This window comes from Rhagoletis zephyria, unplaced genomic scaffold (genome assembly GCF_001687245.7).
Source record: "Rhagoletis zephyria isolate East Lansing unplaced genomic scaffold, Rhagoletis_zephyria_1.1 Rzeph_scaffold_00888, whole genome shotgun sequence".
In the NCBI taxonomy this organism is placed as follows: domain Eukaryota; kingdom Metazoa; phylum Arthropoda; class Insecta; order Diptera; family Tephritidae; genus Rhagoletis; species Rhagoletis zephyria.
The window spans coordinates 138,047-149,351 of record NW_016157972.1 but is presented as its reverse complement, the minus strand read 5'-3'; the positions used below and the strand labels follow the sequence as shown (position 1 = coordinate 149,351).

Below are 11,305 nucleotides of genomic sequence, written 5' to 3'. Positions count from 1 at the left end.
AAGGAACGCTCCTAATGATTACACTGTAGTAGATGAGAAATTAAAACATCGGTAAAACATCGATGTATCGTTTTTATAACCGATGTTTTTTAACATCGATGTCTGTTGTGGGCAGGGTTCGGATTTGCCTCATTTTAGCCCCTCGCTCGCTCGTTAGTTTGCTCTGAGCTTGCGCAACTCACGAGGAACAGGCGAGGCTGTTTGCAAACGAGCACTCGTTTAGTACGAGCGCACGCGGTGAGCAGCCGTTCCCACGACAGTCGGGTCTACGTAACCGGAACGACCCTGATTTATATCTGGCCAAGGACTGTCACTCCAGCAACACTCCCCAAAAAGTCTTTGGGGAATTTGTATGCTGCTACAACAACAACAACAGCAGCCATCGAGCGAGTAAGCAAATGAGGGCAGCGCAAGAGTAGAGCGGCACGCAAACGAGAACCTCATTAGCTCTGCCCTCGCGAGGGCGTCGTTGCGAGCGAGGCACTCATTTGCAGCAGCAGACGAGCGAGGCGAGTAAACGAGCGAGGCAAATGAGGCGAGTAAACGAGCGAGGCAAATGAGGCAAGCAGATTAGACAGGCAAACGGGTTGTTTGGTCAGCAAAAATGTATGGGATAAAAATTGCATCAACTAAGAATTTGAGTAAAGGATTGTATGCACGCATGCAGATATGTATATACATAACGGGTGATTTTTTAAGAGCTTGATACCTTTTTTTTTAAAAAAAACGCATAAAATTTGCAAAATCTCATCGGTTCTTTATTTGAAACGTTAGATTGGTCCATGACATTTACTTTTTGAAGATAATTTCATTTAAATGTTGACCGCGGCTGCGTCTTAGGAAAAAAAACATGTCATATAATTTTATTTATTTGCAACAGCTGGCGACCGACGCAGCGATCTTTCTGCTTTGTGTGTGTGTTTGTCTGTTCTCAGCGTTGGCAAATTTTGGCTATGGGACGGCTTTGAAATTCAACGCCAACGCAACGGCAAAGTTGTATGTGGACCAGCCTCTATTCTTTGTTTACGCGAATTTCCCATGTCTCCATATCCATACATATGTACAAATATATATACATATGTCCTTCAACAACAGGCCACAAATAAATTTTTTCACCAAGCATTATATTTCATTCATCAGCATACAGCATAACTGCTACAAGTAGCAAACTATTTTGGGGGTGTTACAAGTGCTTACTTGTTTTTTGTTTCTGCGGCACAAACGATTATAATATCTTCGTTACTTACTTTTCTCTGTAAAGGCAAAATACATGCATATGTACATACATACATACATACATATATAACTATGCATGTTATGCATGTATGTACGTATGTACATATACATACATATATGTATATAACTATAAAAAAATATTTCATTCCATAATCTATGCTTATGTATGTAATAAATCTTATTTGTTGTTCTAAATGCTGCCCTAATATAATATTCACATATTTATATGCATATGCATATATGTACATACAATTATTAACATACTTTCGTACATAATCTATTGACATACATTCCCACATTTTTATGCACAAAAATGCGTGTGATTTATAGTACACTCGGAGCGCTCGCTCGTCGCTCACTCGTCTTACCTAGCAGAGCGAGTAATCAGACAGCTACTCGCCTCACACCGCGAGCGAGGCAACACACAACAGCCTCGCTCGTTTAATAGGAGCACGAGGAAACAAGCAGCGCTCGCTCGTTTGGCGAGCGAACCAAACTTCTCGTGCCTCGCCTCATTGCTGCTACGAGTACGAGCTGCGAGCGCCTCGTTGCCTGCGAGACATTGAGTCGGAGTTTGCTCGCTCGCTCGCTGGAACTCCGAGTTTTTGCCTACCCTGGTTGTGGGAACATCGATGTTTTCAAAGCGATGTTGCATCCCTAATAAGAAGGCCCAATACCAATAACAATAAATGAGAAAGCCTTTATTTTAGTAATTATTTGAATAATTTGTATATAGACAAAATCTTTCTAATAGAAAACTAATTTACGCAAAAAGAAGTTCTGCCCTTCTTCTACGGAAACACCGTTTAGGTCGGCAAAATATCTCAAAAGTTGTTCGTCCATAGGGCTACATCTGCTACGAATTCTTCTGCTCAGGGCTGGCATCGAGTCAAACCCAGGGCTAGAAACCTTCACCTGCTGTGTATGCCAGAAACGACTACACCACGACTCCACCTCAGTCAAGTGCAATGCTTCCGAGGGGTGGAGTCACCTCAGAGTATGCTCAGGACTACGGACACATCGGCAGTGGCCCACATCCTTTGTGGCCCCCTGCTGCTCAAACAGAGCAGCCTCCACGGCTAACCCCAGTCCACCCGACCAGCTCAACACACACACCACAGCACCACAACATAACAATACAATAGACCACACCACAGCCACGACAGACCACATAACAGACACAACCGCACCACCACCCACACCCCGCTACCAACAACTCCTGGTTCCTCCTACAATCTGCACGGTATGTCAGACCAGGATATTCCGTAATGTGGCCTCAGTCAAGTGCAACACCTTCCTTGGCTGGTGCCACTTTAGGGCATGTTCAGGTCTGCGCACCATGCGAGATTGGACGAGGAACTTCTAGGGCCCATGTTGCGCTGCTCAGTCGGATACCCCAACTGCGACGCCACCCCCTACCACCACAGGGCGGCGACCTCCACAGCGGCGCACACAGCCAATGGCGACAAGTCCACACACATCCCTCAAACCCCGTATAACTACACGTCCCACGATCCACGTGAAGCTCCTTCAATTCAACTGCAACGGCCTTCAGAGCAAGATCGAGGAGATAACCGTCTTCATGGGAAGGAATGGTATATTGATAGCTGCGGTCCAAGAGACGAAATTTCACAGCAATTCAACATTGTTGAATTGTGCCGGGTACAACGAGCCGGGTATCGCGAGCGAGATAATGGTGCTGGCTTAGCGTTCATCACGCACCACTCCGTGCAGTAGCGTCTTATTGAAGCAGACATCGACCGCAGGGATACCACCCTAGAATGTCAGGGCATCGCTATCCAGTCAGGCGATGTTGAGCTCGAAATATTTAATGTGTACATACCCACTGTCACCTTCTGCGCGGCAGGATATCACCCTGACATAGGTGCGCTCCTCAGAGGTGAAAACCGTATGGTAGTAGGTGACTTTAACAGGTGCAATGAATCGCATGTGATTCATGGGAACAGTTTTGTACCTTGTCTCACACGCCCATGAATCTTATATGAGCAAAATCAATGCTGACTTCAGATACATATTTCTACTTATTTTGCAAAAAAATATAGTGTTTTTGTGTGGAAACATTCAAAACAGTTGTGGATTGCATATGATACATTGGACGTACCTTAGCGAAAACTATTTCTCACGCTTATGCATGTATGATATATGAGGAATTAAATGTTTTATTTTGTTTGCATAAGGACATATAATCTATGCTCTTTGCATATTTTTATATGCAAATAATATCAAATCAGATAAAGAGCGGGGGACGTATGCCATGAAATAAGATGTATTGCACGAGGACAGGGAACCTGTTAATGCGCACCACGCTCTTTGGCACTCAAGCCTGTCAAATGATCGTAGGGGAACTGACTTGGCTGGGCAGATAGACGATTCGACATTCTGCACAATGAACGACGATGCACCCACCAGGAGTAGGGGCAGCTGCTGCAGCTCGGAAGACATAAGAATAGTCAGCGCTGGTCTGATAAACATCGTATCATGGCGACCTATGCTGACCTTGTCACCAAACCATCTGCCCATAGTCATCTCGATCAATAAACCAACCGACTTTGCTTCCGCGGAACACCGGACCTATATCAACTTTTCTAAAGCTGATTGGAAAGGCTTCGCGGTATTTACTGAGAGCACCTTCGCTTCGCCCCGCACACCAACCGACGGCCACCTTGGTGAAAGTAAGTTCCGCAGGGTTGTCACTGCTGCTGCAGCTCGCTTCGCACCGGCAGGATGCATAACGGACCCACGTCCAAATTTCCCTGCTGATGCGGCTGTTCTAGCCGATGAGCGTTACAGCCTTCGTCAGGCCGATCCCGGAGATCCCCGTATCAGGGATCTCAACGCGGAGATTCGGCAACTAGTGAGCGTACATAAGCGGAGGAAGTGGGAAGAAGGAAGTCTGAAGACTTGTAACTTCACCTCTGGTGTGAGTAAGCTTTGGTCAGCCGTGAGGTCCCTGTCCAATCCGACGAAGCACACCGACAGGGTCGAAATTTCTTTCGGCGACATGCATCGTCGGACCCGGAGCGATGCGCGAGCTCTTTTAGCCGGCAGTTCATACTGCATCCTCCGGTGGACAAAGCCAAGCGTCGAGCGACTAGAAGGCTGCGCAAACTGCCAACAACTTGTGCCCGCCTTGCTTTCACTTGCGCTGAAGTTCAGGTGGCCATCGGGAAGGCGAAAGCCTCCAAAGCCATGGGTCCCGACAAAATATGCATGTTGATGATGAAAAATTTGGGTCCTGCGGAAGTAGCGTACGTAACGGAGGTCCTCAATATGTCAATGGCCACTCTCATCATCCCAGACATCTGGAAGGTGGGGAGAGTGGTTCCACTGCTCAAACCGGGGAAACCAGCCAACAAAGGAGATTCTTATTGACCGATAACACTCCTTTCCCCGGTAGCGAAGACACTAGAGGGCTTTCTGCTCCCGTATTTCACGAACCACCTGACCCCAGCGAAGCATCAGCATGGTTTACGTAAAGTGCACAGTACAACAAAAGCACTTAAACGCCATCAATACTCAGATAACTCGTGGCCTTAACCGTAACCGTCCCTGTGAGAGAACTATTCTAGTAGCATTGGACCTGCCAAAGGCGTTTGACACCGTCAGCCACTCCACGCTACTAGAAGACATAGCGGCTTCCTCTCTCCCACAGAGGCTCAACGNAGCGATGCGCGAGCTCTTTTAGCCGGCAGTTCATACTGCATCCTCCGGTGGACAAAGCCAAGCGTCGAGCGACTAGAAGGCTGCGCAAACTGCCAACAACTTGTGCCCGCCTTGCTTTCACTTGCGCTGAAGTTCAGGTGGCCATCGGGAAGGCGAAAGCCTCCAAAGCCATGGGTCCCGACAAAATATGCATGTTGATGATGAAAAATTTGGGTCCTGCGGAAGTAGCGTACGTAACGGAGGTCCTCAATATGTCAATGGCCACTCTCATCATCCCAGACATCTGGAAGGTGGGGAGAGTGGTTCCACTGCTCAAACCGGGGAAACCAGCCAACAAAGGAGATTCTTATTGACCGATAACACTCCTTTCCCCGGTAGCGAAGACACTAGAGGGCTTTCTGCTCCCGTATTTCACGAACCACCTGACCCCAGCGAAGCATCAGCATGGTTTACGTAAAGTGCACAGTACAACAAAAGCACTTAAACGCCATCAATACTCAGATAACTCGTGGCCTTAACCGTAACCGTCCCTGTGAGAGAACTATTCTAGTAGCATTGGACCTGCCAAAGGCGTTTGACACCGTCAGCCACTCCACGCTACTAGAAGACATAGCGGCTTCCTCTCTCCCACAGAGGCTCAACGGGTGGTCGGCAAATTATCTGAGTGGTCGACACTCGTCGGTAATTTTTAGAGACAAATCGAGCAAACTCAGAAAAATAAAACAGGGTGGTGTCCTTTCCCCCCTACTGTTATATTTCAAAGCTCCCTCGATTACCAGAGGGAGTCTCGATTGTCTCTTACGCCGACGATTGCTCGATCATGGCGACTGGGAATGGAATTGATGACTTGTGTTCGAAAGTAAACGGGTATCTCTCCGAGCTTTCTCGCTTCTTCACTGCAAGGAGCCTAACCCTCTCCCCTTCGAAATCCTCTGTATCCTTGCTCAGCACCTGGACGAAGGAGGTCAGGTTACCGCCGGGAATTCACGTCGATGATACACCAATTCCGACGGTGAATAACCCCAAAATACTCGGAGTAACCTTCGACAGTCTGCTCTCCTTCTCTGCGCACGCAACCGGTATTGTCAATAGAGTACAGAGCCGCAACAAGGTCCTCAAGTCGCTAACCGGCAGCACTTGGGGCAAAGACAAAGAAACGTTGCTGGCAACATACAAGGCAATACGCCGGCCGGTTTTATATTACGCAACAACACCTACACGACGAGGCGAAATTGCTCCCGATCAAGGAGCATAATACAATGCTCTGCAAGTAGTTCCTCGTTGGGAGCCATAGACGTGGTCACCCAAAAGGGCAGCTGCTTGCAGAAGAGCCCTCGCCCAGGCACGTCAGGAGGCATCTCTACGAACTGACGGACGAAGTCCAGAGGTTCATTTAAAAACCTCTGGACCCGTTAGCTTATCGACAGGCCCTGAACGGCATTCACAGGGAGTCAGTCTCGAGTTATGTAGACTCCAGACCTGTGAATGCTGTTCTAGGCGTACAACCACCGGACGGCGGACGAGACGGAGCTTCTACTGCCTCGGGAGACAATAACCACAATAGCCCAACTTCGCTCTGGCTACTGCAGCAGGTTAAACTCATACATGACCAGACCAAACGCAGATGTACCAAATGAGTGTCCGGCATGCGGAGAGACACCTTATGACTCGAAACATCTCTTCGTATGCCCGGAAAACCCGACAACACTAACGCCTTTGTCCCTGTGGACCGACCCTATTGAGGCTGCAAGCTTCTTAGGGCTGCCGTTAGTGGAACTTGACAACGACTGAGATATCAACCGATCTGGGCGGGGTTATTGTAGCCGCTACAACACGCGCAGAAAGAAGTTCTGCCACTCTTCTCCGGTAACACAGAAAGGAGAATTTTGCATAGTAAGGGTTATGATCCCTAAGCGCGGTCGAAGGCCGCCAACGCAGAAAGGAGATCTGCCACTCTTCTGCGGCAACACAGAAAGGAGAGTTCTGTGTAGTAAGCGCGGCCTTTCACATTTATTGTTATTTCACATTTATTGTTATTGGCATCATTAACTAAAACCTTCTGCCTTATCCTGAGTTTCGCACGAAGAAATTTCACCCGAAAATTTGTATTCCGACAATAATATTCCATTCCATGTAAACCAAACGTGAAAAGTGAACCGGTTCGGGGAAAATGAAACTCATGATAAGGCCTCTTCTCTAAAAGTAATATATTGGCAACACCAAGCACCTCCATGTTTTTATTACACCTAACTGCAACTAGCAGAACAAATGCGACGCCAGTTTTTTGCACATTGTTTTCGCATTAATATTTAATTAAATCAATAAGTTTCGGGGCTTTTGTTTTACAAATTCAGTTAAAGTAAACTATAGTGAACATCTATATACAAATATGTGTTCAATTAATGCATTTATTAACGTGAATTTAGTACTGACAAAGTTGAGTTGAATGAAACGGTTTTTTGCGAATAACTTTTGGAGGGTTTAAAAAAATCACTTTTCGGGTTCTTAATACGCATTGTTTGATAACCCTTTCGATTATTTTGCATCAATTTTCGATGGGGACCATGAAGTGCACAATTCCCTTTTTTCTTAATGCAGATACAAAACTTCAGCTAACGTATGCGGAATGAAATATGAACTAATGCAGTAAAAAGAAACAGCTATACTTTCGGATGCAACAAATTTTGTTTTTCCACTCACCTAGTTATTGTCGAAGTGTCCAAGAAAAAATTTTATGGAAAACAGTCATGTCTCCACGTGCAAACGTTTTTGCCTACCAACTGTCATTTTTTTTTTTATTGCCTGACATAAATTTTATCAAAGGCAATGTTTTTGCCCGGCCATTTTTGATCTTGATAAAAGCATTTGAAAGATGACTCTTTTCGCCGGATTTAATCACTTAAAATATTAAAGAACATGCTATTTCACATCCAAGTACATAATAACATATATTTTAATAGAAAACAGCTTAATTTTCGCTTTTATAATAAAATATCAATAATGTTGCCGCCACGAAGTTATCGCGCAAATGAAAATGTAGCTGTCAAACTGCTAAATTGCTGGCAATATTTATCAAGATAAAAGCTCTGATAACACAGGCCAACAAAAATGAAAAAAAAATGGTGGTGCGACAAATGTTAAAGCAATTTTTGATAGACTTTTTTGTGCTGATTACGAATCCGTAAGTCCAAAGGATCCAACACGTACAGGTTTTTAGGTCGAGGTCAAAGTGTCAAACAATCGGGCTTTTTCAATATTTGAGAAGCTCTAGCAAAGAGTAAAAAGGTGATAGAACCTTCCACTTAGACTTAGATTAAAGCAAGAACCCTCGACTACTATCCTTGAAAATACCATTCCTGCACATTGAATTTATGGTCACTTATAGTCATTTATTGAGCAGTAAAATTTGACTTTTGGCGAAGTTTGAGTCCCTGCCGCAATTAAACAAAAGGTGATAGAACCTTCCACTTAAGCTTAAATTAAGGCTTGAACTTTCGACTACAATCCCTAAAAATACCATCTCTTCGTCTTGACCCTAAGATCACTTATAGTCGTTTTTTTTTTCAATAGCACAATTTGCCAGCATTTTTTGTATTGTTCAACAAATGACTATAAATGGCCATCAAGTAAAGGTGCAGGGATGGTATTTTCAGGGGCAGTAGCCTAGGGTTCTAGCTTTAAGTTAAGCCTAAGGGAAGGTTCTACCACATTTTTACTCTTTGCTCGAGCTTCTCAAATATTGAAAAAACCCGATTTTTTGACACTTTGACCACGATTTTCCCAAAATCTGTACGTGATGGAATCTTTATAATTACGGATTCGTAATCAGCTCAAAAAAGTCTATCAAAAATAAATTTAACATTTGCCGCACCAAAATCAGTGTTGCCCTGTGTAATTATTGCTTGCCAAGAGCAATATGCGGTCTCCATTGGTAAAACTTTGCCTGATAACATTATCAAGATAAAAAGTTTTGCCTGTGGAGACAGCAAGTTACGATTGATCTGTTTAAATTTTCAGGCATAGTGTAGAGGGCCTTTTCAAAAATATTATTTTGGAACATTATTGTGCCAATTTGAGTTTTTTTTAGTCATTTAGACGATAAAAAGTCAAAGATATATTTAGGGTTCCTTTTATGGGTCCCCATTGAAAAATATTTCCCTAATCCGTTGTATAAAACTGAAGTTAATGTGGCGCAAGCACATTTTGAGAAAGCGCTCATAGCCGCTTACAATTTTCCTTTTCAACGTTTAAAAAATCTTGGGTCAAGTGGTATGCACATATTTCCATGAACGAAAGACACAAGATCACGCGGTAAGGAAAAAACGTNAAACAGTCTTATAAATCGCGGTTTTCGGAGTAGCTCATTCAGTTTTTGCAATAATGAAATTTTTTTTCCATTTTAAAGGGTTTTTAGCGTCCTATTTTCATATTCTGCTGCCGGAGGGAGGATCTGAAATACTTTATCAAAATAAGTCATCTAGTGTACACACGTTGTCACAAGTGAAAATGAAGAAAATTGCAGTAAAAAGCCACCACCAAATTGTAAACAACGAAGAAATGTAAATAAACGGCTAATGTAAAAGTCGCCCAACTTTTTTCCTAAATGCGATTATAACGGGCTAGTCTCCAGCCTGCGTGATCTTGTCTTTTTGGTTCATGACATATTTCACTATATCCCTGGCTCTTGCATAGCCTCTAATGTTTTTTTGCTTACTTTGAACTTTATTGCCATTATACGCTGTGATTTCGCAGAGAGATCCAGCAATTTATGATTCTTTCTACGGTCTCATTTCGCCGCAATGTTAAACATGTTTTTTGCACTCGTGGGTTTTCCTTCTACTGTTTTCCTATTCTATAAAGCCGACATTTCCTTTGTAAATAAATTTTTTTTTAAGTCTCATAGAGAAAAAATTAAAAAGCACGTTACTTATCGTAACATTGAGGCCCCTATTATGAGTTGCAATCGATTATCGATCTTCGCTGGTTATCGAAGATCGAAGATCGAATGTAAATTTGGTATTATGAGCTATGCAGCCCTGTCGAAATTTTCGTTGAGTATCGAATTTTCAGTCGAAAAGATTTTTGTTTTCGATGCTGTAGCGTAGTGTGAGAAAATTGGTGATAATGTAAGTATTTTGCGTTTGTTTTTTATTTTTTTGGCGACTAAACAGTAATTTTAAACAATGTTTACCAAACAACAACTGGAAATGCTGGTTTCAATGATGGAACAAAATCGTCAGTTTGCAAAAGGGATTTGCTCAAAGTTGAATGCGGCACAAAAATGGGAAGAATTTACGCAGGAACTCAATTGTTTAGGACCACCTATACCAACGACGACAAAATGGATTAAGGTGAACTGCGTTGTTTTTGATTTCTGTATAAATAAATTTTAGTTCTGGTCTTTTCAGGTGTGGGCTGACATGAAGTCCAAAACTACAAAGAAAGCAGCGCAAATCAAAGCTGAATACCGAGCAACATGTGGAGGACCGAACAGGCTACAAGCATATACAAATATTGAGGAGGCCATAATTGGCTTGCTTGAGCTTGACGCCTGTGTGAACCCACCGGGAGCAGAATTCGGCCTGGATATAACTGCTGATGACCAACGCCTGAAAACCTGCAACCAATAGACAATTTAGGATTGAGCGATGAGGACCACAATTATGCAGTTCCGGAAAATACAGCACGCAAACCAAGAGCAAAAAAGTGCAACAAGACAGAGAGGCTGAAGTTGCTGGAATCGCAGACCTATGCCTATGAGGAGATGATTACAAATATAAAGGACATTAAAAAGTGCTTTAGAAACTGAAAAGTACACGAGAAAAATGTATTACTTAAAAAAATACACACCAAAAGACCTTTTACAATTGAAAAAAGAAAAATTACAAATCTTCAAAAATGAAGTTCTTCAAAGCCAGAAGGATCGTAGAGCAAAGCTACAACTAAAGGTTGCGCTTTTGGAGGTAAAGGAACAAATGCTGCCAAGAACATCTATATATACAGGGTGTCCCAGAAGTAACGTGCCAAAGTTTAGGGGAAGGTAGGTGGGGGGTGAGCTCCCTGATAAACAAAAAATTTTCAGGCAGAAGTGTCCCCGTTTTTGAAATATTTAAATTTTTTCGAATTAAAAAAAATCGTGCCTTTTCATGTGTTTTCTTTAAATGTAACTACAAACCGGGCAATACTTAGTAATTTTTTTATGTAAAATACTTCCAGATAGTTGCCTCTCCATACTCAAACGCAATGTAGTTAAAATATATTAAGGAACCATCATAAAAATATGACTATTTCTGGATTTTTAACTTTTTGATATTTTCTTCCCCAACTTTGACTATCTCGGGTGAAAAAAAATGTACTGAGCTATAACTTTACATTACATAAAAAA

General features: G+C 43.1%; 1 protein-coding gene across 2 annotated transcripts in view; it reads left to right on the top strand.

Annotated features, from left to right (window-relative positions):
• Positions 1 to 11,305, top strand: part of LOC108361952 (uncharacterized) — a 67,594-nt gene that overhangs the window by 8,241 nt on the left and 48,048 nt on the right. Inside the window, exons 2-3 of one of the 2 annotated variants that reach the window (XM_017614743.1) lie at positions 10,092 to 10,271; positions 10,329 to 10,802. The exons of the other annotated variant lie outside the window; for it this stretch is intronic. Coding sequence (XP_017470232.1) covers positions 10,104 to 10,271; positions 10,329 to 10,550 — 390 coding nt within the window. The 5' untranslated portion in view covers positions 10,092 to 10,103 and the 3' untranslated portion in view covers positions 10,551 to 10,802. Of the gene's footprint in view, positions 1 to 10,091; positions 10,272 to 10,328; positions 10,803 to 11,305 lie in introns of those variants that run through there. 2 annotated transcript variants of the gene reach the window in all.